The 23,843-nt window shown below is 54.2% G+C and overlaps 1 protein-coding gene across 2 annotated transcripts; it reads left to right on the plus strand.

Annotated features, from left to right (window-relative positions):
- Window positions 1-486: 486 nt before the first annotated feature.
- On the plus strand, window positions 487-15,330 carry PDLIM4 (PDZ and LIM domain 4). Of its 2 annotated transcripts, XM_059417532.1 has the most exons (7): window positions 487-672; window positions 5,606-5,757; window positions 9,468-9,549; window positions 13,876-14,057; window positions 14,264-14,427; window positions 14,763-14,880; window positions 15,012-15,330. In XM_059417532.1, exons 1-7 carry the CDS (start codon window positions 580-582, stop codon window positions 15,214-15,216), a joined length of 996 nt encoding a protein of 331 aa, XP_059273515.1. In that variant the 5' UTR covers window positions 487-579; the 3' UTR covers window positions 15,217-15,330. The 2 variants fall into 2 exon arrangements, with proteins under 2 accessions (XP_059273515.1, XP_059273516.1); XM_059417533.1 differs by lacking the exon at window positions 14,763-14,880 and having other exon boundaries at window positions 15,012-15,176.
- The last annotated feature ends 8,513 nt before the right edge of the window (window positions 15,331-23,843 follow it).

A 23,843-nucleotide genomic window follows, 5' to 3' on the forward strand; every position in this document is an offset into this window, starting at 1 on the left:
GCTTCCTCAGGCAGGAGGCTCCTCCTCAGGGCTTGCTGTTCAGAGAACTCCTCGCACCACACCGTGGGGTAGAGAGGCATGTTTGTCTGCCAGGACCTTAAGGAGTTTTCGGAGCAAGGCACGGCCCCATCCCCCATCTGGGCCACCCGCCCCCCCACTCGCTCCCCTAGTCCCTCATCAGGCTGGGGCGCCGCCCGGTAGATGCGACTTCAAAGGACCTGTGCCTGAGCTTCCGCGGCCCATGTCGGGTCCGTGGCCCTCAGAGCGAGGCCAGGGCAGGATCCCCGTCGTCGGGGCTGTGCTAGTCCCGGGGTCTCCGCGACCGCGCCGGGGGTGCGGGGCTCTAGGCGCTGGAGCCAAGGGGCGGGTCCTCAGAGCCCCCCGAAGTGGGCGGGTCCGGCTGGCCGCGGGGCCAATCCGGGAGCGAGGGGAACGGGGGCGGGGGCCGGGTGGAGCGGGGTTCGGGGGCGGGCGGGCCGGGGGCGGGGCGCGGCGTCCAGGCGGCGGCGGCGGTGGCGGTGGCCGTGGCGGCAGCTCCTCAGTGTCCGGCTCAGGCTCCGGCTGCGGCTCCGGCCCGTGATGCCCCATTCCGTGACCCTGCGCGGCCCTTCGCCCTGGGGCTTCCGCCTAGTAGGCGGCCGGGACTTCAGCGCACCCCTCACCATCTCGCGGGTGAGTCCGGCGGCCACGGGGCGGCGGGGAGGTCTTCGATCTGAGACCCTGTCCTCGCGGTCCACCCGAAACCCAGATCCCCGACGTCCCTGAGGTTCGAAAGCCAAAGACTGGCCTGGGCGACACATGGCCTCTGAAGGCTTCCAAGCAGGGCAGTACTGCCCCAACCCCCTCTCTCCCTGCACCGGGCCTGCCTGTCCTATCCCTTGAAGGAAACCCCCACCCCAGTTCAAACACCAGCCTTCCTGCTGGTCTTATTTTGGGGGAGTTGCTGCAGGCCGGGGAAGGAGCTCACTGGGCCAGGGGTCTGGACAGATCTACAGAGGCCAGGAAATGCTGCTTAAACTGAACCCAGCCTGAGCATTTGGGGCAAAATGACTGAGAACCCCTTCTCCTATCAAAGGTCCCTGCCAGTAGAGCTGGGTAACCCCAGGGAGGTCTGGGGTCCTCTCTGAATATGAAAAGGAGAAGATCCATTCACTTCCTCACTCTAGTTTTGGTCAGACTCTCATCTGTGACCTCAATTGTCCTAAGGGGAAGTGACCAAGAGAAATTTTGGGCTTCCAGGGGAAGGAGAGACTTGACTGTGAGGTTTTGAGACCCCTCCGCACAAGACCACACAAGGCTAGGGGCCAGAATAACCTCGGCCCAGTTTCTCTGATTTCCAGGGCCATGCATTGCCCCAGACTTAGGACAGAGGAGAAAGAGGAGTGGGCACAGCCCTGCGGGGTTGGCTAATCTGGGGAGACAGAGGAGCTGAGGAAGGGATTCAGGCCCTGTCAGAAGGGGTGCCCAGTCTCAGGGAGACAGGATCCTGGTCTGGCTTCAGGGTTCCTTAGTTTGAAGGGCTAAAAAAGGGAGTCAGACTCTGCCTTTGGGGATCTCAGACTAGGGGACAAAAGAGGACAAAACCCAGGTCCTGCCCTTGAAGGGTCTCGCTCTGGAAGGAAGAGCGAAGGGACCTGGGGCCATTTGAGGACCATCCTTTATACACACAGGCTGCCTTTGGAGGCCTGAATCAGGAGAACTGAGAATCACCTTCCCCCACTGTGTTGCCACCTCTCTCTGTGGAGGCTGGACCAAGCTGGCTGGGCTTTCAGAGGTTTCTTTCTGCTACTTGGAAGTGGGTGGGTACCCGGTGGAGTAAAAAATCACGGAATCCCATTTCTGGGGACCAGGGTGACAGGCAGGCCCAGCTGTCCTGGGAGACTTCCCCCATCTGCCCTTACCCCATGGTCACCAGGTTCCTGGGGCTAAGTGAGGTGGGCCTTCAACACATCTTTCATCTCCCAGGACATCAACACAGCCTTTCATCTCCCACTTCCCTGAGGGGGACTGGTGTGTGTGTGTGTGTGTGTGTGTGTGTGTGTGTGTGCGCGCGCGTGCGCCTCTGTGTCTGTCTGCATGTATGCCTTGCTGTGTGTCCGCCAAGGCGGGCTGGTGGGGGTGCTAGGCCAGCCAGCAGTCCAGGCACCCTGGGCGTGAGGCCGCTGACAGGCTCAGTGGCGGCGGCTGACGGCCACAGGCGGCGGGGAGCAGAGACATCTGTTGCCCACGCGGCTGCTGGCCCATGGAGGAAAGGCCTCCACACGTCACAGTGGCAGCAGCAGTGGCGGCCTTGTTTGGAGCTAACTGGGATGCAGGCCCCTGGCCGGCAGGCAGGCAGGCTGGGAGAGGGTTTGCCAGGAAGAATCCCCTCCTTGTCCCCCAAAGTCATGCGGCAGCAGCTCAGGCCTAAGGAACCAGGATGCCTGAGCCTGGATTTGGGGGGGATCTGGGAAGATCTTTGAGGCTGGGGAGACACAGGCCACAGCTTGCCCAGCAGGTATGTTAAGGGCAGATCTACAGACACGGATGATGTGTGAGAGTGTCTTTACCAAGGGGGCTCAAGACCCAACCTCTTCCATGCTTCTAGAGCCGTGTCCCCCCATCCCCCACCCACCCTGCTGTGAGGACAGCCACACTCAGAGACAGGGATGAGGCTGGCTGCCTGGCGGAGCTACGGCCTTACACCTTCAGCCCATGAAGCCTGGCGGAGGCCCCAAGAACCCTGGTCTGGGCTTCTTCCCCTATGAACTACAGTGATTGGCGGCCGTGGCTGAGCGTCCATAGCATTCCAGGCCCCACCCTAATTTGTGCTGGTATCAGCTCCCCCCCACCATGTGCTCAACCCACTGTGGGGGCTTTTTGCCCTGATTGCCTCAGATAGTCCTCACAAGAGCTCTTAATAGTAAGGGCTCCCACTGGGCTCACATTATAGATGGGGATACTGAGGCTCAGAGAGGCCAGGGTGCATCCAGAGAAGCAGAGCAGGGACAGGAATCCAGGCCTGCCCGGCACTTGCTGTGACTATACGGGACAATATGTCCCCAGACTCTGTGACTTCCAGTCCACCACAGTGTCTAGGCTTGGCAGAGTGGAGCAGGGGCCGGGAATGTAAAGGGGCTGGGAAAGCTACAGGTGAGGAGCCTGCTTTGTGCAACTGACCTCGCTGTACCCCTCTCCCTTCCTTCTGTCTATTTATCCTGCATTCAGCAGCCAGAGGGAGAGGCCTGAGTTAAACTGTGTCCTGTGACTTCCCTGCTTAGAACCCTCCATAGTTCCCAACCACCCAGGAGAAATGACAGCTTCTTACCTGGGCCTACAAGACCCGCAGGTCAGGTCCCTGCTTCTTCTCTGACTTTTCTCCCACTCTCCTCTCACTAATGATGCTTCAATCCCAGAAGACTGCTTTTATTCTCTCTCTGAGTGAGCCATTATACATGCTGACCTTTTTACCTGTGATACTCTCTCTCCCCTAGGAGAGTCTCTCCCCTCACTCCCTTTCTTCAGCAAATCACACAGGGGTTAGTGGATAGACCTGGAACCAGCTGGCTTGCAGTGAAATCCTGACTCTGCCATTTATCAGTTGAACATCCTTCTGCACTTCTCTGGACCTCAGTTTCCTCACCTAAGAAATGGGCTTTCCTGGAGGACTGAGACAATGCTTATAAAGGCAGTTGGGAGAGTCACGGTTTCCTGGCCTCATGCCCTCTCTGACCAGAACTCCCCGAGCTAGTGGAGCTGGCAGAGTCCCAGCCACCCCTGCTTTCAAGAACTTCCTCCACCCACAGGGGCCTGAATGCACCCCTTGTCCTGGCTGAGTCATCGTGCAGCTAGCCACCCCCCTGAAAAAGAAGACTTCTCTCCAGCATGGGGACTGGGGCAAGGTGCCCCTTCCCCCAAGCCTCCCTTACTTCATTTCTAGGAAGAGAACAGCCTTTGTCTCATCAGGTGGTTGAAAAGTTGCCATGAACTAGTTATGGGTAAAGCACTGAGCCCAGGCCATTTCACAGAGCATGTGTCCACAAAGGAGAGGGACCTGGAGCAGGGCCTTGAGTGGAGGGTGGGATAATGCCCAGTAGGTCCTTCCCCCAGGATGATAGGCTTGTGCAGGTGCCTAGGCCCTGTGGATGAGCATTCGTGGTGGGCTGGTTGCTGAGGGGGCCATGCTCCAGAAAAATATTCCTTGGGCAGCCTATTTCAGGGCGGGCCAGCTTCAGCGCTGCCCACACCAGGATTCCAGCCAAGGAGCTGCCAGCACCTCGGCTTTGTCCACTCACTACTGAAAACTGGATAGGCTGAGCCTAGCTGGGCTTTCAGGAGCTCCCAATCCAGCAATAGGAATGGGGTAGCGGGAAGCTCTTGAGGACACCACTGGAGAGGCCGGGTAGGAATGAGGGCACCTATACTCTGGCTGATTCAGTTGGTACAGCATGTGACTTTGATCTTACAGTTGTAAGTTTGAGCCCCATATCAGGCATAGAAATTACTGCAAAAAAATTTTTTTTTTTTAATAAGGGGGCCTAAAGTTTCTTTCCAAAGGCGGTACTGGGACTGGGGAAAGGGTGAAGAGTGCCCTGTTGCCTGAATTCCCCTGGGCTCCTTACTCTGGCCTCTCTGTTAGCCTATCTTCAACCCCATGTGGCCCTCGTCAGGGCACCAGCATTGTAAGAAGCTCCAGATATGGACACCATTTGCCTGGAGTCAATAGTAGCACTGGGGTGGCCTGATAGAGTGTCTGTCCTGCTGATGAAGTGGAGGTCAAATAGCGACTCAGGAGTGCAGTCAGGCAGGCAACGGGAAGTACATGGTCCTGGACTTGCCTGGGGAGGTGATGACACAGACCCAGAATGAGGCGCTAACAATGTTAGGGGAGCAAAGTGGTAAAGGGGTACACAGAGGACTATGAGAGCCCGAAGAAGAGGTTCCTAGGGGAAATGCCTTCTCTGCTAAGATGTGAAGGTGAGAAGGAAAAAGCTGGTAATTAGGGTTTGAGGTCAAAGGAAAGAGTGTTCCAGCTGGAAAGACGAGTATCTGCAGAAGCATGGAGGTGAGAATTATCTGGGGCTGTCAGTAGCACCTGGATATTCAGTTGGTCTGGATAGAATGTGGGGAGGTGGAGGTGAATGTGGGGGTTAGGGATGAAAGGAAATGAGTAGGGAGACAAGGAAATATCGGGTTAAGGGACTGCCATGCTGTGTGTCTGGGTAGGGCCCTGACTATGTAGGGTATATGTGACATGTCCATGCTTTGTATGTATCTGGGAGCCTATGTGTCCCCGAGTATCCCTTGCATGTCCGTGGGCACATATGCAAGCGACAAGTGTTGATTGGGACTGGGACATCCCACTTGTCCCAGTCCCAAGGAAGGCCCGGTTACATGCCCTCATACCCCAGAGGTCCTTCAGGTGTTGGAATTGGGGGTGTTTACAACAGAGGCTGTGGCAAGACCACATGGGAACTCAACCAGTCTTGGGGCTGGCCCACCCACAGGTCATGTGGGCAGAAGGGCTGCACAGCCCAGGTTCTGAGGTTGGAGGAGGTCCAGGCCCGAGACCACAGCAAGGCCACATAATGGCCGATGCCCAGTCCTCTGGCTTGTCCCTTTACAGGTCCATGCTGGCAGCAAGGCTGCACTGGCTGCCCTGTGCCCCGGAGACCTGATCCAGGCCATCAATGGGGAAAGCACAGAGCTCATGACGCACCTGGAGGCGCAGAATCGCATCAAGGGCTGCCACGACCACCTCACACTCTCTGTGAGCAGGTATGCACAGGGTAGGCTGGCCTGGGGCGCGGGGGGTGGAATGAAGGGGAGGATAAGTCAGGAATAGTCAGCATCCTCAGACAGCCAGGCTCCACACAGCCTCTCTGCCTCAGCTCCATGGCACCCCAGTCCTAGGAACTAGTGCTTTCCCAAGGGCATGACAGACACTGTTTGGAGAGGGTGGTGCTTAAGAAGGAAAGAGGCCCCCTGTTAGCTCAGGACTGGAAATCTGTTGAGGGACTTATGGGAGGGGACAGGCAGCCCAAATCAACGATGAAATAAGACCTTGGGCAGCCTCTGGGGATGGGGGCAGTGATTTCAGTCTTCCCACCCCTGAGTGAGTGATCCTTTTGCTGATCATTTCAAAGTGGTTTCTTGTTCCACACCTCATTTAACCTTTAGACCTGCTTGATAAAATGGAAGCTGGGGTGGTCCTCATATTACAGATGAGATAGCTGAGGCCCAGAAAGGTTAGTGGGTGCCTAAAGTTCCTCAGCAAGGGAGTGGGAAAGCAAAGCTTGTCCTCAGGTGTCTCTCACTCCTAGGAGTGGCTGCCACCACTCCTGCCCCCACAAGGCTGCCCTGCCTCGGCTGGCGCCACCATGCCTCATGCCTCTGCAACAGATTCTGATTCAATCTGGATGCTAGGGACTGTATCATGCCATATTGCCTACATGAAGGGGGAGGATTGGGGTTCCCCAGGCCGTGTGTGTGCCTTATAAATGATCTAGGATGGAAGGTCCACCTGAGGTGTCCCTAGCCCCAGTCAGGCACTAGGTCTTGGTTAGCTGTAAAGGCAGGTGGCCAGGTCCTGGCTGAGTGGGATCTCCCTTCCCCCTATCTTGCTTGGATCCAGAGAAGTCAGACAGAACTGCTTAGCTCTGCCACGTTCACTGCTAACAGGGACTTTCCATGACCCTCCTGTGGACGTGTGTCAGCAAAGTTTCTCCAAACCACAACACGGCTAACTATGCGTTAGAGCTGGCAGGGCTGGGAGCCATTAAACATGTTAGGAAGGCTTCTGAGAGCCTCCATGTGCGTCTGGCCTGGTTGTGGGTCCAGGTTGGGGTCAGGACCCCTGACTGTGCTCTTGAAGCTGAGTGCAACTCCAAGGGCAATGGGCCCTGGCCTGGGAGTTCAGCAGAGCTGGTTCTAATCCAGACTCTGTGGGATCTTAGGTATACCAGATGACCTTTATGAGCCTGAGTTTTCTTCTCCACCAAACAGGATCACATTCATCGCCCTCTCCCAGACTGAGGTATAGTCTGGCTGGGGGAAACATCAGCACTGCTCTGCCCACGAGTGGCCTCTGCGGCTGCCCCACTTGGCTGGTTTCCTTGGCCCTGACTCACCTCCGGCCTTCATTTTGCATTGCTAAAGAAGGGAAGCCCTGGTAGTAGTGGGGTGGGGGAGGCAGTGGGAGCTTGTAGGGGGCCTGAGTCAGGAGGTTCCCAGAGGGAATGATGTCAGGGGAGGGCAGCAGGATGGGGGCAGGGTGGAGGTTCCCTTTCCTTCCTTCCTTCCTTTCCTGGTCATTTGTTCCAAGCCAAGCATGGATGGAGCCACAGAGTCCCCTAATCTGTTCTACTCTGCCCCCGAATGCTGCCTGGCCATGGACCAGGTGAGAGCATACTCTCTACTATCACAGATCTGGGTTCAATTCCCAGCTCTGCACTGGAGAACTGTGGTGTCCTCCAGCAAGTGATTTAATCTCAAAGTCCTCAGTTTCCTCAGCTCTAAAATGGGACCATCTTATGATTGGGAGATTAAATGCTTATGATGTACTGGGTTTGCTTAGGGTGAAAATCTGGGGTCCTGTCTTCCAGCCTCCACCTCCTAGTGCTCACACATGCAGATTCTGAGAAATTAAGAAGGCCACCTTGACCCTCTGGGCTAGCATTTCTTCTGGGCACCATCCACAAGGCCTCTGACCCTGCTCTCTGACCTTCCTGCTAGGACAGGACCTATGCTCCACAGACCCCCCTCAGCATGGTTTCTGTGGAGGATCAGCCTGTTGAGCTGACTGGAGAGAGCTATTCTGTGCCCCTGCCCACAGAGTTTGACCCAGACCAGTTCCCTGCTTATTTACAGAGGGGTCTAACCCTCCACAGACTTCTCCACAGGAAGAGAAGTGAAGGAAGGGCCCAACTTTCTTGCTATACTTATTTTGTTTAGAACTCAGAGCCAGTTATCCAACAATCCAAGCTAACCCATACTTTCTGGGCATGTTCTCTAGGCCCAGAACCTTTCTGGCATCGGCTCCAAACCCAGGCTTCTGGTGAGGTCTGTGTTGCCCATTGTATATGTTACAGGATGCAATTACATGGCCCACCCTTGGGCTGTCGTTTTGCTTAAAGATGGTAGATGCTGCCACCTGTCCAGCCTGAAGTGAAGGCCTATGGATGGAGATTGAATAAGCCTTCATTCTGATCTGCTGCCTTGGGCTACGCTCTTTGCTCTGGGTACTTTGTGCACTCTGATCTCCAGACCACAGGCTTGTACTTTTCTTCTGGGCAGAACTTCAGGGGAGTATAAGGTCGTCATAGCCACATGTGATGTCCTAGACTGATCCCATCAGAGTTCTGAGCTGGCGGAGGCCAAAGGTGGAGCTGTGAGTTAGGGCAGTCACCGGGAGCCTGGATGAAAGGCTGGGGCCAGTGGGGATGGTGTTGCCCTCGGGCAGCAGAGCCTTGGTGGCACAGGCCTGCAGAAGGCTCTGGGGGAGAGAGGCTAGTCTGTACCGGCTTAAGGAATGGGCCATGGTGAGGAAGTGTAGAGGGAGTGTGGTCTACATGTGTAGATAGATAGTTAAAAATCCTTCAGTGAACTGCAGGGAGAGAGGCCGTGTTGAGCTGTTGGCCCAGTGGTGAGTTCTTGGAAAGCCCCAGGAGGCCTTTTGAGGTGAAGGGGGACATTATTCCCCTTTGGTCTAATGGGCCTCCCTTCACACCCACCTGTCAGTCCAGGGTCCATGCAACCTCCTGGCTTGCCTCCTCATAGGGCTACTGAATGGCAAGACTGGGCCCCAGGCCTGTAGTCTTTCAGCCCCGCCAGCCCCGCCTGCCCCACTTATGGCAGGTTTATGATGTTTTTCTCCCTCCTGAGTGGTGTTTGGCTTTTGGTTTCTATGGTGAAGCAGGAATTTCCTAATGGCCTGTTTCCCATCTGGGCTGGGCAGACATTGGTGATGACTCTGCCGGCAGCAAGAGGGGAGGCGCACCCCTCAAAGCCTCTATGTCACCTCCCCTAGAGCCCAGGGATGCTTGACCTCCAAGCCAGGCCAGAGGCTGTGGATGGAAGAGGATAAGCAGATGGGCTCCTCGCTGATCCACGTGTGAGGCCTGGCACGCCCTGCTATGAGCCCGCCTTCTTTTTTTGCTGAGGCCACGGAGAGGGTGAAAAAGTGGGGAAGTTGAAGGGCTTCTGTTGCATCCTGTCTGGGAATGAGACCAGAGAGGCCTGGAGCAGCTGGTGAGGATGGAACACATAGCCCCGCCCTAGGCAGGTGGCAGATCTGAGTTCTGTCTCCTCGCTACAACAGCTACCATCTGGTGCAGGGGCAAGTGCTGCGGTGGTGGCTTCTGCCATTCAGGGTGCCAGGCCTGGTCCTGGGTGGCTCTGGACCCCGAGCCCACCCCCTCTTAGCCATGATTCCAGTCATGGTAGGCACAGTAAACAGATCTATCTGACCATCCTAATTCCTGTCACAGACCTGAAGGCAGGAGCTGGACCAGTGCCCCAGAGGACAGCAAGGCTCAGGCACAGAGGATCCATATTGACCCTGAGGCCCAGGTATGTATGGACACCACCTGGCCTGGCCTGGTTCAGAGCAAGCCCAGGGCAGAGGGGCCAGGCCTGCACTAGATGTCTTGCTGTCTAGCTTTCAGATGCCCAAACCAGAGACTGAAGCAGCAGACTTCTCTGGGCCATGTCCATGCCCCATCCTGTGCTCCCCAGGTGATAAACATCTGCTGGGGGCTCTGTCTGTACTCTAAATAGTCCTAGATTCTGAGACAAAGATACTTAGAATGGGCAGGAACGGGGCTAGGCCTTGGCTCAGGGCTACCTCACCCCCATCGCCCTAGCTGGGTTTCACTCTGGTGCTTAGTGATGCCAAACCAAGAGGAAGTCACTGGCTTGGGGGCTGGGTCGGGGAAAGCTGTAGGCTGTGGAGTGACCTCAGGCTGTTTGGGTATTCTTCTGTCTTATCTTAGCCTTGGGCACCCACGTGGCTAGAGCCAAACTCAGTCCTCAAGACTGACCTTAGAATATAAGGCACTTCAATGCCCTAAGGCTGATGTTTTCTCCTGGCTGTCCTGTGATTGCACCCAGCAGACCTCAGGCCACAGTCACCTTTCCACATTTGACAGGAGTCACAACTATGATACTGTCTTCAAAGAAGGGTGGGGGGCAGGAAGGAGCTGCTCTAGGGCCTCATTTTGCCATGGACATGAGGGGTAGCCAAGGGGGCAGGGCTGAGGTATCCAGAGCCAGCTCAACATCCCTGGGCTACAGAGTTTGGAAAAGGTGGAGATTGGACTGCTCTCTGATGGAACCAGAACTGTGGGACTCAAAATGTGGGGCCATGGCCATCTAGGCCTGCTTGTGTCTACTTTCTTGCCATGGAGGCTTCCCTGTAGAGAAGGCCATCTCCCTCACCCTTTATCCAATCCTCTCGTTCTGGTGTTTGTTCCTTAACTTACTTTTGCTGGAATCCCGGAGGCCAGATGCTTACTACATGCCAGAGAATGCCCATTATGAAAAGGAAGAGGTACTTAGCAGTTCTGGAATGGCAGAAGCCAAGGGCCTAAGGAGTCCAGAGTAGGCACATGGTTCACCTAAGCGTTCAGAGAGGGCTTCCTGGAGGAGGAAGTATCCAAGCCAAGACCTGCAGGACTAGGAAGAATCCGGCCAGCAACGAGGCATGGAGAAAGGCAGTGTGCAAGGAAGCACATGCAAAGCCACAGAAGTGAGACTGTGCATCACAGGTTCAGAAAAAAACAAGCTCCTGTGGGTGGGTGCGAGGGCAGAGGCAAGGGATGAAGTGATGGGGCAGAACCACAGTTTTTTGGCTTCCTCTGTCCAGGACTTCAGCTGTCCTTGCACAGATTCGTAGCCAGAGCGTGACCTGGTCCAAGGGGCCAGGAGTGAGCAGAGGTTGACAAGTTAGCCAGGCTTAACACAGGTCAGGCAGAAGGCAGCAGCATTGTGTAGGCCCCCAGCACACCTGTGAGGCCAGCTGTCACGTGTGAGTGCAGGGTGGATAGGGCAAGAGCACCTGAGTTTTGGAATCTGAATCTCAGCTCTAGTCCATCCTTCAGGAGGGGCTCAGGGCCAGGGCACCTGGGGATGGTGGGCTGGAGAGCAGCTGCCCCTGCCCCCACAATTTCCCTTACCGACCTCTTCAAAGGCCAGGCTGCCAGTGGCTCGCTCAGGCTGGAGTCAGAGGGATTTTCTCTAAGCAACAGGGCTGCCCCTCAGCTGCCATCCCCCTCTTGTGCTTAAAAGTCATGAGCTCCATGGGTGGTGACAGAAACACCCCCACCCAGCCTCCACAGGGCTGTGTCCTCAGTAACACAGACACAGGGCCCATTGTCCCCACAGTGCTCCCACCCTCTGCCTGCAGTGGGCAGTGGGTGGGCCCAGCCAGAGACATCAGAGGAGAAAACCACAGTTGGCCCTAAAATCAGCACAAAATACGCTGGCATGCACCCCCGATGCAAATAGGTTCTGCAGGTCATGTAGGGTAATAGGGGACCCTTCTTCCCTCAGGCCTTACTTATATGGGAACACAAGAGGCATTTGGTCCAGCCCAGGGCAGAGGAAGGGTGACAATAAGGGAAGGTTTCCTGGAGAGGATGGTATTTAAGCTGAGAACCAGGTAATGGGTTAAAGCAAGCCGGGTAGAGCAGGAAGCCCTTGCACACTCATCCTGTCCTCTCCAGACTGGCAGGGAGCTGGGGTTTGGCCTCCCGGAGTTGGCACCTCATCCTCTGGAGTCAATGCCCACCTCCCAGGGTGCGTCCCAGGATTTTTTTTCTTTAAATATTTTATTTATTTATTTGAGAGTGAGCAGGGAAAGGGAGAAGCAGACTCCCCACTGAGCAGGGAGACTGATGGAGGCTCCATCCCAGGACACTGGGATCATGACCTGAGCTAAAGGCAGGTGCTTAACCGACCAAGCCACCCAGGTGTCCTGAGTGTCCCAGATTTTGACCACGGTCACGTGAGAGCTGATGAACAAGCAGGCAGTTACCCCCATTCTGCTGATTTTCCCACTGAGGCTTCAACAACCAAATCAAACAGCTGGCAGGTACTCAGAGACGGGGAGCACGTGGCACCAGGTGCACTACACACAAAGTGGGGGACATCCAGAAATAGGAATAAGAACTCAGGAATGCCCATGACAGCCCAAGAATCAGCTGTGTGCCAGGCACTATGCTAAGTGCTTTGCAAGCAACTGTCTCATTTTATCCCCACAAGGAACTTAGGATGTAGAGACCATCACATTCCCCCATTTAACAGATAAAGAAACAGATTCAGAGAGATGATAGAAGTGTGGGACTCATACCGAGACTGAGGTCACCATGTGTGTCCTAACTACTGAGTTCAGACCGAGAGAGGCAGCTGCATGGGTGGCCCTGGGGGGAGCAGTGGCTCTGATGACCCTGTAGTGGACTCCCACACCCTGCTGGGTGAGTGAGGGCCTCCTTCCTCCAGGACCTTCTGACTCCCCTTCCTGTCCCAGCCTCCTCCTTACCAGGCCCAGCCCTGCCCCCACAGCCCACGGCCCATCTGGTCCCCATTATAGGCCAGGCCAGCCTTGCCTGCCCGCCTGCCCTACAGACACATGTGCAAAAGTGCTCGGGTTTCTCAGGGGCTTTTGTTCAGCCCAGTGGGGAAGAGGGTTTTCCTTCTGTGATTGCCTCACTGATGGGGCCCACCTGGGCAGCGAGACCTTCCCCTTTGTCTGTGGAGGTGAGGGAAATGGGGCCCCACCCCACTCAGTGGCTGGTTTGCCCATTCCCCAAGCTCCCAGCCAGCTCCGAGGCTGCAGAAAAAGCGGGGGCAGTCAGGACAAAGCTCTGCAGGCTCCCCTGTGCCCCAGTGCTGGAGGCTGCCTGAATCCCGCACAGTCTCTGAGTATCTGCAACTGTGTCTGTGTAATTAGGTATATGTCGGTGAACTGGCTAGACCTTGTGTGTTGTCTTCGTATGTGTGTTTGTGAAAGTTCTCATAAGAGTGTGCGTGCCTCTGTGTGCCTGCAAGCCAGGGGCAGCATAGCCCTGGACTCTACAGAGACGAAGATCCGCAGTCCCCATTCAGATCCACACCCACAGAGATATGGCCCTTTTCTCCCGAGCTGAGGAGACATGGTCAAGGCATTTCCCCAAATGTTTCAGCCTAGGGCACCAGGCTGGCCATGGAGTAGTAGGGTGGCGAGCCTTGAGCCTGGGCCAGCCACTGGCCCTCATCTGCTTTGCCTGTAGAAGGCACACATACTGTCCTGCAGAACATGAAATGGAGGCAAAGGGACAGGCCTGAAGGGGGCTAACCTCACAATGATGCCTCTGAACCTCAGTCTGCCCCCCAACTCCATTGTGTGCTTTGGGCACACAGTGATTGATGACTTTTCCTGGTTGCAGGATGGGGCTTGCTTTTTCATGTTCCCAGCTACAGGCCCGTACAATACCCAACACAGTTCTGACAGGTGAGAAGGCCTGGCACCAGGAGCATCTCTGCAAGGAAGCCACAAACTCTGCTCCAGTCACGCTGGCCTTAAAAGGTTACTTGGAATGGTCGTGCCCCAACACCATCTGTCACAGGCACTGGTGGTCAGAATCACCACATGGTTCATGTGCCAAAGTTGAGTCTCAGGCATGTAGGTTTTTGTGTCTGACTTTCCACAGCCATTTCTCATTTCTTTTGGGGTTGAACTGGGCCCAAGTTGCAGTCCTTCCCTGGCTGGGCACCACAGCCCAAAGATGCCAGAGCAGGGGTAACCAGCCAACATCCCAGAAGGCCTGGCATAGCAGGGCAAGGATGGAATGTATAAGGAAGGGCCAGAAGCCCTATCCCAGATGGTTTCTCAGTGCCTCAGGCCTCTGTCTCTCCTAGGATGGCAGTCCAGTGACCAGCAGGAGGCCCTCAGCCACCGGGATTGGGCTAGAAGATGGCAGGCCAGGCCTGGGACCTCCTTATGGGCAGCCATCTCACCTCTCATTCCATCACAATGGCAGCAGCAATGAGGCTACCTTACTGACCCAAATGAGCACCCTGCATGTGTCTCCACTTAACAGGTAGTACAGAGAAGTGGCCTTTGAAGCCACACCCAGATCCCACCTTAATCCCAGATCTCTTCTCTCACTGGGTCACATCTTGACTCCTGACACTTGATCTTTGGGTCTTGGCTGGTTTCACTCTGAAAAACCTCACCAGACTCCTGAGCTGGCAGATGGAAGGCTGGTGCCACAACTGTGTTTTTTGGTGCATCTCTTTTACCCAGCACGGACACAGCCAGAGGTCTCCCGCGGAGCCGTGACTGCGGAGTGGACCTTGGCTCAGAGGTGTACAGGATGCTGCGGGAGCCGGCTGAGACCTTGACTTCGGAGCCCAAGCAGTCAGGCTCCTTCCGCTACTTGCAGGGCATGCTGGAGGCCGGGGAGGGCGGTAAGACTCCTGCCATCTTGCCCCACCTGCCTAACCACTCCCTCAGGTGCCCTGAAGAGTGCCGCCCCGGCCCCTGCCCCTTTGCGACCCCACCCCCTTCCTGCATCCCAGCCATCTACCCCAGCCTCTTCTCTTCCAAGAGTCCCACACTCCTCGCGGCGCCTCTGTCCGGATTCCCACTCCACCCCCGTCGCGGCTCCTCCCCCCTCCAAACCTCGTCCCCAGTCGCTGTGCTGGTGGTCCTGGAAGCTGGGTCCATCCCACACCGCGAAGAAGTGAAGTTCTCTTTTCTGACCTCTGCACCTGGCTCATGCCGCTTGCGCTCCGGCTTTCAGGGGAGCGGCCTGGGTCCAGCGGTGCCCGCAACCTCAAGCCCACGGCCAGCAAGCTGGGCACTCCGCTGAGTGGCCTGCAAGGACTGCCCGAGTGCACGCGCTGCGGCCACGGTATAGTGTGAGTACCCTCCCCTGCTTCCCCTATCCCCACCCCCGGCACTCCCCTGGCCCCGCCCGAGGCCCTGGATGGGAACATGCTCCCGAATCCGTCAGTCGCCAGAAGCAGTCCTCTCCCGGTTTCCCCATCAGGGGCACCATCGTCAAGGCGCGGGACAAGCTCTACCACCCCGAGTGCTTTATGTGCAGCGACTGCGGCCTGAACCTTAAGCAGCGCGGTTACTTCTTTCTGGACGAGCGGCTCTACTGCGAGAGCCACGCCAAGGCGCGCGTCAAGCCACCCGAGGGCTACGACGTGGTGGCAGTGTACCCCAATGCCAAGGTGGAGCTCGTCTGAGCTGCTCCCAGAACTTCCCGTCCCCGCTTCTGCTTTTAATGCCACCTCGCGGCCCGTGTAAATACGTGTTTGCCCCCTGCCTCTCTTAATAAATTCCCTCTGTTCAGCCTTGAACATGTCAGTGCCTCTGTTCAAGTGTCAAGCATGTTCTGGGCACTGGGGGCATTGGTAAGCAACACAGGTGCAGTGCTGTCTCAAGGAGGCCACAGCCTAGATGGATGGCAGACATAAATCTCAAGGGGCAGTCATAAAGGAGGTGAGACCTGGGGTGCCACGTCAAGGGGTTGGACGTCGGTGGAGTCAGGGAAGGTGGAGACAGGGAAGGTGTCAGCTGAGAACTGAGTAATGAGGGAATTGCTCTTCAGGGTGAGGAACTTTGTGTGCAAAGGTATGACAAGGGCGAGTACAGACTGGAAAGGTCCCATCTGGCCATGAGCAGAGCCAGGGCAGCCCCTAGGGCGCACCGTGGAAAGATCACCGGGACTGCCACGGACGGTAATCTGACTCCTGGCTTTGGCCCCCGCGGCGTTCTCACGGGTTTCTCCCCGTCTGCTTTTCCGCTCGCTGCCCACTTTATGCTTGCCCAGACCCCATTTCTTTCCCCTTCCCCTTTTTCCCCAGCAGGGGGAGCGCTTTGAGTGTCGGGAAGGGGCAGTGGGAGACGAGAAAAGCCCAAGCAAGGCGAGAGGAGGCGAGGCGGGGCGGGGTGGGGGGGGGGGGGGGTTGGGGGAGAGGCAAGATAGGAAGAGGGGCCTAGGGCCGCACCCTTCGCTTAGCTCCTATCGCCAAAGCCAAGGGTAAACACACAAAACACACCCCTTCTCTGAGACCTGGCGGTTACAGGGCGATGAGGTGACCTGGAGCCTTTCACTGCTCAGTTGCACAAGCAGGCACAGGCTCGAACTTATTAAAAATATAAATGGTTATCAGAGTTGGTGAATTACGGCTGTTCACACACAACAAACTGTCCCAAACTCCAGGTCACACGGATCTGTGCTCTCCACAACGAGCTCCAGGCTGGAAGCAGCGTCATTTACTTAATCCGGGTTTATTTAGGGAGCCCCAACTAATGAACATTTGTGCTATTTTCAATTTTGTACTATCGCAAACCACAAAAGACTTATCAGTTCATACTCTTACCATAAGCAAACGACAGTAGCCTTTTCCTTCATGCTCTTGCCAACACGGGATATGATCTTTTTTTTTTTTTTTTCTTTTTGGCAATCTGATAAGTAAAACAAGATATGTACTTGCTTTAATTTGCACTCCTCTGATTACGATTATGCGCATTCATTGGACAAATATTTCTTGTGCTTGCAGTTGAGCGCTGACTGAACAGTGGGGAATAGGATGGTCTTCTCTCTCCAAGAGTAGTTCTTGCATGAATTGCCCTAAACCCTTCACTCATTTTCTGAGGCTTATTTAACTTCTTAGTGATAGGATCTTTTCATATTTTTTAAGAATCTCTGTTCCTGGACTCGATACCACGGACACCATCGCATTGATTTAATTACTACTGTTGTAGAGTTTAGTATGCCAGTCTCTCCTATTTGTTCTTCATTTACAAACTTGTCAAGGCTGCTCTTGAACATTTCCAGTTGTCAAGCTTTAGACTCAGTGTGTCAAGCTCTGGAAGAACAAACCAACCAACCTTTTTGAACTGTGACCCTGTCTCTACACACTCACTTGGTGAGAACTGCCCTGTCCCGAAGAAAGCTGTGATCCGTGCTTACTCCGCATTTTTTCAGGGGTTGTGTACGTAATCTCGTAAATTTTTACTTCTGCTTGCTTCTCGTAGACATCGTGTTTCCGCTTTAAGTCGTTCTGAGAGGAGTGTTCCGAAGGCTCCTCCCAATGACTCCTCCCCTCCCGGAGGGCGCAGAGGCCGGAGCAGCGGGCAGGTGTCCCTTGACTAGTGAGGCGAGAAGAAAAAGGGCTGGAGTCCAAGGCCCGGGTCCTGCGGATGACCTCGGGCGCCCCCCCGCCCGTGTCTCCTTCTGCTTCGCGAGGGGTCAGACCGTGAGCAGGGAGGCCGAGTCTGAAGCTCACCGAGTATCCCTCCCGGCCGCGGGGGGGGCCGCGCGTGTGCGCATGCGCACACACGCTCTCGCACCCTCTCTCTCCCGCCCTCTAAGGCTGTGCGGGAGTCGGGTGGGGTGGTGGAGGCTTCTGCCTTTTCCTTCCCACCCAGCCTCGCCCGCGGACCAGGTCCGGGCCCCATCCCGTCCGAGGCAGAAGCAGAAGGGATGACAGGCAGCCAGGGAAGCCATTAGGCGCAGGAACAAGCGGAAAAATAAATACCTGAGCCAGAGGAAGGGAGGCACCCACGGCTTAGCGAGGATCAAACTCGCAGGCTCGGCTCCCCACTCCCACCCGCCGCTGTGGATCCACCAGGCACTTGGGCTAGCCTTAATCCCGGGGTACACAGGGAGTGACTGCGTCACAAGTTTTCTGTGACCCAGGGTCCCAGTTCTGAGACAGGGCAGCAGTCCCTCAGGAGGAGACACAGATTCAGGACCACCTGGCCCAGACCCAGGGCTCATGACTAATCCAAACTTGCCCCTCCCTCAGGTTCTTACCTCAGAGACCTTCAAACGAGATTTGGGTATCATCTGCACTCTACCCATCACTGTGTCTGGGGTACTGCTTCCTAACCGTTTCTGGGATCTATTTCAGGGCAGCTGGAGCATTCTCCCACTCCCTTGTTTCGGGGACCTCTTCAAGACCCCCACAGCCCTCAGGATAGAGTCCCTGATCTATCAGTTGTAGGCCTAGCCTTTCAAGCCTCTCTGACTCATGTTGCTGACTGCTTGGTCTCATTTCCTCTGCTACATCCTACCATCCTGCCTTTTCATACCTCTCAGATCTTCCCTCAAACTCAAAATGTCTTTATTCTTTCTCCTCCATCCAGCAAACTTCTACTCACTCTCCAAGGCCCAACTCCACTGCCCCCATCATCCACTCCCTTAGAACAAAGCCTTGGTCCACGCATCCCCAGGCAGAGTAAGTAATTCCCATCCACACCCTTCCATACCTACCCCATGCTTCCGGGCACAACCTATTACCTCCTTTGTCAGAGTTTGGATCAGACCTGCATCTGTCCTACCCGGACCTAGGCTGCGAAGAGCAGCACCCCACACCCCTTCCCCTATACACACACACACACACACACACACACATGTTCTAGGCCTCCATGCCTCCCATCATCTTCCTCCTGACTTTGCTGTACTTGTTTCTGCTGGCATACTTCCTAAAACTCGCTAGGAAGGCAAGGTCTAGAGGACAACTATATCCCTCTTATATCCTCAGCCTCCCTCTGGCATCCTTAGTCTCAACTCATTCATTCAACTAATTATCTGCTAAGAATCTACTATGTTTCAGGCATTGTGCTTCATCTGTGGAAAACATTTTGAGCAAATATAAAGTAAGTACAGATTATAAGCACTGCCATAAAAAAATAAATCAGATATTACAGTAGAGAATTAGTGATCCCTTTGTATAGAAAATTGAGAAAGACTGCACAGTTAAGGTGACGTTTAAGCAAAGACCTGAGGTGATAAGGGAGCATCTGTGTGGGTATCCAGGGAAATTGCATTGCAGGCAGAGGGAGCAGGAAATACTGCTGCGTGGGGGCAGGGGGAGGAGGTGTGTGCTTGCCATGTCCTAAGAACAGTGAAGAAATGGCTGGATTAGTGTGAGTGATATGCCTAGGAGGGGTAGATGAGGCCAAACAGATCTGGGGGCAGTAAAACTGACTGTGGTTGACCCTGTAAGCCATAGGAAGGACTTCGGCTCTTACTCTGAGATGAGAAGCCAGAGGAGTGGCCTGACCTGGACTTTTATGTTTTAACCAGGATCACTCTGGCTACTCTATGAAGAATAGACTATAAGGGGCAAAGGTGGAAGCAGGGAGACCAGTTAGTAGGCATGACTGCGTTCATCTCTAACTAATCCCTAACTAGCCCATTTCCCTCTGCCTTCATAGCTCCAGCTACCGTCCAGGCCCCCAAATTCTCTTGCCTGGGTGCTGTAATAGCCTCCTGCTTAACCTTTCTGTCTTTTGTCTGGTTCCTCAATCCTTTCTCCACACAACAGCAAAGGGAGCTTTTTTTAAAATACAATTTTGATTACATCACTCTTGTCTATTCAAGCTTCCATAGCTCTCCACTGGTCTTTGGACACAGTCTAAACTCCCAATCCCAGCACACAAGGTCACACGAGGTGCAGCCCCTGCCTATCCCTGCTGACATCCCTGCCTCGTGTCTTGACTGCAGTCATGCTGACCTCTAAGTTTAATTAGAGCTCATCAAGCTCTCCTCCAGCCTCCTACAGCCTTCCTGGACCCTCCAAGGAGCTTGAGATGAAAATGGAGTCCTTCGTTTTAGTTCTCTGTGTAACAAGCTTTGTTTGCCCCACCTTTATCCTTGAGATCCAAAGAAAGGGCTAAGAGCAAGAGAAATGTCACTTCATGCCAGCTCTCCCTTCCAGTCTAAGGACTGAGCCACTCCAGGGGGCACAATAGTCTGACTCTGAGCTCATAGCCAATGAACAACTAAGTTGGGGGATGTTGTGACCAATACTGTGATGCCCAGATGATTAGGCTGGGGGCCCAGAGTCCCTCTGCCCACCTGGGGAGCACCCTGCCCCCTCCTTGGCCTCTGAGTCTCCCTACCTAGCTTACCTACACTCTGGCTCCATCTTGGGCTGTGCACTCTTACCCAGGGTAACAGCTTCTTGCCATTGGACCCCAGCTATCCCCTGACTTGTCTCCACAACTTTGGATAATTTCCTGATTTATCATTTTCCCACATAATATTCGGTATTTTTTCATACACTATTCTTCGGCACCTCTCAGTGGAGGTGGAAGTCTAAATAGGATTGAGGGTAATAAAGGGGCCTCTCTAACAAGCAAGGGCTATCCTCTTGTGCCCTCTCTACCACAACTGGGAAATTCTATTTGAGTCCCCACAGAAATCAAATTTCTTCTTTGCTCCTATCTAACAAATGATTTGCAACCACTTGTGGAGAGGCTGCTAGAAGCCTCACCTAATTCCTTAGGGTCTGGAGTCGGCCCTAGCCATGCAGGCTCCGAAACCTGACTGACCAGGTTGAGGAGTCTGTCTCTGCAATTGGACCTGGTAGCCAAGCTCAGAGGTTGACATACTTCTGCCCACACACATCTGCACCAAGAAAGGCAGCAGTAGAGGACACTCAGCGGTTGTCCAGGGCACTGTTGGCCTACGGGCATGTTTTCATGGGCATTTAGAGCACAGCCACAGACTTAGAGAAAGATAAGTGGGCTGGATAATAGCTCTCATAAGAGCTGATGTGTCCCAGGCCTTCATCCCGGAGTCCTTGGTGAACTGATATTACTCTTCCTTAATCCTTATTCACATCAGTCTGAAAGGAAGTTATTCTCCACATTTTATGGATGAGCTGAGAAATGTTGAGAAACTTGCCAGTGTCACATACTGACTAGTTAATCTTGATGACAAGGGCACATAGGACAACTGCAAGTACTCATCTGCCCTGGAGAACATTGTCTGCCCTACTAATCTCATGACTCCAACTAGGTTACTTCTGAAGGGTGCTAATCTGTCTCTGCTTGGTAGGTCTCCAGAAGGCCAGAGTGCAGTCTTCAGACTCATCTTCTCCTCACCCAGGGCTAAGCTTCCAACCCTCCATGGAGCATGAAATGATATAAGTTGGGCTGAACCAAGGTGACCCCTGAAGTTTTGGGTCTGAGTGTAGACGAGGCTGGTGTCCACAACATCTCATCATAAATTGTGGCATGCGTGAACCCAACCCCATGCCTCTTTCTGGGGTCAGGTCATGATTTATGCTAAACAGCTGTTGGCTACTCACCAGCTCCTCAGTGGTTCTTGGCATTACTGAGAGAGGAGCTGGGAATGGCCCCCTCCAGCTCCCAGGGCTCTTGCTGTGACCGCTGGAGCCACCCTCATCACTCACAGAGATTCCTGGGTGGGGAGAAGTCTCTTGCCCCCAGGCCCTCAGGCCATGCTTCCTCATCCTATGTTTCTGTCCCTCTCCTGACTGTCCCTGAGGCACCCACTACCACAAGGCTCTGGCCCAACTCTACCCGTCCTCTCCAGAAGCTCATTCTCTACAATGGCTTGGGTTGTTTGGGCTGTGTAATAGCTAGACCCCTTCCAAACTGCCCCTGCCATCCTTTTGTAGTCCCACCTCGAGCACAGCGTTTGGTCTGGGATGACAGAGAACAAAGGACAGCCTAGCCCAGGCAAGGGGGAGTTCTTCCTCTAGGATTGATCTGAAAGCGACTATCCTGCTCGGACTCCATTTAGGTTTGTTTACTTCCCAGCACCCAGAGCCACCTCCATGGCAGATTTCCACTTATCCCTGCCAGATGCCCAGCTCTCCCATCAATTCTCTGAGTCTGCTTGCAGCCAGGCACAAGTCCCTTGTGACGGGACCTCTGCCATCATGACCACTCCCAAGTAGGTATCTCCAGCCCAGACCTCTGACTGGCTGTACATGTCTACCCCGACATCCCAAGGACACCTCAAACTCAAAACATCCCAAACCCATCTCACCATCTTCTCTCAAACCTACTTTGACTCCTATGCTTCCATTTTAGACAGAGACAACACCCCAGATCAGGCATGTTCCCTTCCTCCTCTCCCTCCTTATACCCACATCCAGCGGGCCGTCAAGACCTGTCCTGCCACCACCTTCAGAGTTCCAGAATCCATCTCTCCCTTGGCCACCACCCCCATCACCCTCTCCAACCCCTGAAACAGTCTCCCTGGGGTTTTCTGCTTACATCCTAGCTCCCTTCCCTGCATTCTCAATTTGGCCACCAGAGGGAACTTTCTAAAACACAAATCTCATTAGGTTTTCCTTGGACTCTCCTTGGCCTCAGAATTAAATCTAACACCAAGTAACAAGAATGTTTAAGGTCAAGCACAGTGTAGCCTTTGCCAACCTTTCCAAACTCATTCCCCTGCCTTCCTTCACTCCTGGTGAGTGCTCACAGGGGAAGGGTCTGAGCTGGATCGGATTGTTCCGGTGCCCAGAGGTAACCCATGAAGCCACATTTGTCCACTGCAGACCCTCTTGGCCAGAAGGAGCAGAAGCAGGAGTTCATCTTATCAGCGAGGCTGCCGGGGGCCTGCCTCCCTCACACTCCCAAGCAGCACCCAGTGAAGGGCAGCACAGGCTGTGTCCTCCCGGCTCATACACAACTTGGATGAAGGAATATGACACCTCCCCCTCGCTGCTTCAGTCTGTCCGGGCCTAACGGCAGCCGCAGATGTCCAGACTGGCCTAGTCTCAATGTGCTGCTCACTTCCCACTTGCTGCTCCTGGGCGTCTCGGAGGCTGAGTCATGGAATACATTCAGAAACCTGCTCAACACTCAAACGTGTGCCATCTGAAAGTGTGGGGAAGTTAACACCCAAAGCAGCACCCCTGAGCCCAGGAGGGATCGAAACCTATGGATAAATGTTGCCTACTTCTGAGGCTGAGATGGATATTTCTGAGACACTGTCCTTCAGTCTCCCACAACTGGGACAATGCTATGCTGCACCCTGTAGCTTTTCTTCTCTGTTTCACTCTCTTCAGTCCCTTACTCTTGTTCCCGTATGTCCATTCCCAGATGGAAGACTGATTTTGAAGGGAGGGATTCTACAGCTGGAACACTCTCCTTTCAAACAGGGTTAAGGAGCCCATTACCGTTAGTAAGTAGGCTGGTAGTGATCCCTGGTACTACTGGGTGGCAAAACTCCCATTCATGGAAGATAAGAATGAGAGATAAGTGGAAAGTGAATCATTGACTGGCATCAGTGTTTTTGAACCAGGGGTAATATAACCCTCCCCCCCTCCAGTGGACTTTTCTGATGCCTAGAGATAATTTTTTTTTTAAAGATTTTATTTATTTATTTGAGAGACAGAGAAAGAACACAAGCAGAGGGACAGAGGGAAAAGGAGAAGCAGACTCCTCGCTAAGCAGGGAACCCGACAAAGGGCTCCAACCACAGAGATCATGACCTGAGCAGAGGGCAGACATTTAGGGTGCCTGAGTGGCTCAGTTGATTAAGCAACTGCTTTCAGCTCAGGGTCATGATCCTGGAGTCCCAGGATCAAGTCCTACATCAGGCTCCCTGCTCAGCAGGGAGTCTGCTTCTCCCACTGACCTTTCTCCTCTCATGCTCTCTCTCTCTCTCAAATAAATAAATAAAATCTTAAAAAAAAAAAAAAGAAGGCAGACACTTAGCCAACTGAGCCACCCAGTTGCCCCCAAATATCTGCTTTTCAAAAGAAAAATAGCTCTCTGCTACAGAAGACATGACCTTGCTCTGGAACTCTAGAGATCTATACTAAAATTCTTTTATTACAGCTTATCAGAGACCACCCAGCATTCTTATCACCAGGCACGACTGATTTTGCTGGATCATGTGAACCAAATGGCAGGGAACCTTGTACTATAGTTGAACACAGTGTAAAGCTCTCTTTTGCTCCGGACTTCACCCACAACTGGGAGCCTTCCAAGGCACCCAATAAATGTGTCAGAGTAGTATTCTCATCAAGCCCTATGACTTTATTACTAGTGGAGAGGACAGAGTAAAACGACTTGACTTTCTCTTACG

This window comes from Mustela nigripes, chromosome 12 (genome assembly GCF_022355385.1).
Source record: "Mustela nigripes isolate SB6536 chromosome 12, MUSNIG.SB6536, whole genome shotgun sequence".
NCBI lineage: Eukaryota > Metazoa > Chordata > Mammalia > Carnivora > Mustelidae > Mustela > Mustela nigripes.